Source organism: Galeopterus variegatus, unplaced genomic scaffold (genome assembly GCF_000696425.1).
Source record: "Galeopterus variegatus unplaced genomic scaffold, G_variegatus-3.0.2 Scaffold19754, whole genome shotgun sequence".
NCBI classification, from domain to species: Eukaryota; Metazoa; Chordata; class Mammalia; order Dermoptera; family Cynocephalidae; genus Galeopterus; species Galeopterus variegatus.
In genome coordinates, this window is record NW_007745865.1 from 655 (window position 1) to 2,983 (window position 2,329).

At 58.4% G+C, this 2,329-nt stretch overlaps 1 protein-coding gene across 1 annotated transcript; it reads right to left on the reverse strand.

The window, feature by feature from the left end:
• Positions 1–620: 620 nt before the first annotated feature.
• LOC103583114 (kinesin-like protein KIF13B) lies at positions 621–1,506 on the reverse strand (the record flags this gene model as incomplete). Its single annotated transcript, XM_008564526.1, has 1 exon — positions 621–1,506. A coding segment is annotated over exon 1 (886 nt), but the record flags the coding sequence as incomplete, so codon positions are not given.
• Positions 1,507–2,329: the final 823 nt, after the last annotated feature.

Consider the following 2,329-nt stretch of genomic DNA (forward strand, 5'->3'; position numbering starts at 1 on the left):
CTCATGGGCAGGTGGCTCGGCTCTGCCTCCAGCAGGCAGGACCCCTGGGCTGCACCTGCCCCAGGCCCTCCCCTCACATTGCTCGTGCCCTCGCTTCCCTTAATACCAGCTAGGACACACCCTATATGCAACATCCTCTATCCCCTTAGCCCATTTTATTTTCTTCATGCCATTTACTACTATCAAAATTCTATTTATTTGTTCATCTCCCCTCCAAAATAAAAGTCCAGTTAGATCAGGGACTCTGTTTTGCTCACTGAGGTATCCTCAGAATCTGGAATCTAGAATAGGAGGTGCTCAATTATTATTTGCTGTATGAATTAAAATTATTTGCTAACCCCCCTTTAATTGGTGAGCTCAAATGCAGAAATAAACTTCTTTCCAAATTCCCCTTTGCATTTCAGCAGAAATGCATTTTTAAACATTTTCCAGCCTGCACTGCATTAATCTGAACCACTTCTAATTCAAGCTATTGTCTGCCAAATTATTTCTAAAGGCAGTGAGTGACTTCACAGTGAAGCTCACGGGCTGGAGACAAAGGAGGCACAGGGTCTGCAGCCAGGGACAGGCAGGTGCCCTCAGGTGGCCATCATCCAGCCCTCCTGAGGCCAGTGGCTCACCCTGGGCACCAGGGGAGCAGCCAGAGCCCCCGCCCAGCATGCGGGTGAATGACTTCAGCTCTGACGTCCGCACCTTGCGGATCCTGTCATCCAGCCCTCCTGAGGCCAGTGGCTCACCCTGGGCACCAGGGGAGCAGCCGGAGCCCCCGCCCAGCATGCGGGTGAATGACTTCAGCTCTGACGTCCGCACCTTGCGGATCCTGAACGGGGAGGTGGGAGCAGGTGCCTGGCACTGGAGGTCCGGGGGCAGATCTGAGCTGGGGGCTGCGTTTGCCTGGGCCAGGGGTCTTCCCAGCTGCCTGGGGACCAGGAGAGCTTCACCCCTGGGATGCTGGATGGGGGCCTCCAGCTGGGGGGCAGGCATGGGAGGCTGAGCAGCTGGCTCTGTGGGAACTGGTGGTGACAGGTGGCTGCTGGGACCCTGCAGCTGGGCACAGGAAGCCACAGGTGGAAACAGGGACTCAGCCTCCAGGGCAGCCTGGCAGAGGGGTGCAGGGGGTGAGCCAGGATTCTGGCTGCCAGCCGGGGCCATGGCATCCAGGCTGGGGACCAACGCATCAGACAGGGTCGCAGTGGAGACACTGTGGGAAAAGTACCCACTGGAGGCTTCACTCAGCGGGCTAGGGGGCCCGTCCTGCCCTTCCGAGGCTGGGGTGACAGCGACGATGGGCGGTGGGGAAGGCGCCTTGGCTGGGGGGTCGCAGATCTTGATGGTGGGGGCCATCGGGCGCACCAGCATAGCAGGGCCGGGGCCCACGCCCTCTCGCTGGGCCTGTGGAAAGGGAGGTACACGGCTTAGCAGCAGGGTCAGGGCCATGTGGGACACCTCAGCTCTGATGGGGAAAGGGCCTGCCTCTGCAGGCGGACAGATCAGCTCCAGCCACATGCCCCTGTTGTGTGCCACGGCCCTGCCCTGCCATCTCTCCATCTTCCTCATGAAACACCTGCCCCGCAGGGACTGCATGGCACGACATGGGACAGCAGCCAGTAGATGCACACGACAGCCTCACTGCCCCAGCACGGCCTCCCGGTGCTCAGGCTGACACCCTGCTTCCCTGGAAACAGATCCCCTGCCCACCCCCAACCTCACAAAGAGAAGGAGAGAATCACTAAAGAGGCCAGAAGAGCACTGTCTCCAGCAAAATCAAAATGATGACGTCATCAGAGCATCTGAAAGTGCCGCAGCAGCGTCACCAGCTCAGCACAGGAAGAGCAGCCACGGCCTGCCACCTGACCGGGGCTCCCTGCTAGCAGTCAAGGGGATATGGAGGGGGACAGAGGCTCCCCGCGGCTGGGGCCCTTTCTCTACAAGGCTGTTCTTCTGGCTGCTGTGGCAGGCCAGACCCATGTCAGAAAATGGGGGCCTCTGATCCTAGGGACCAGCTAGGAGGAGCTGCTGGGCTGGCCTCTCCCCCTTCTGTCACCTGGGCAGGGGACACACACACAAAGCCCATGCCTCATGGTGATGGCGACAGCCACTGCTTGTCCAAATCCTAGTGTTTCTGAGGTGCATGTACGATGTTCTCTGGTTCATAAGATGAGCCATGTGCAGAAGCCGGCAGGTGACCCTTCCCTGGTCACAGTGATGGGGAGGAGAAAGCAGGAACAGGGGGCGGGCAAGGTGGGTGGGGAAGAGAGGGGCGACGTTCAGAGAAAGAAATATGTTTTCCAATATTTACAGGAAAATTATTTATATTACAGGAATGGTC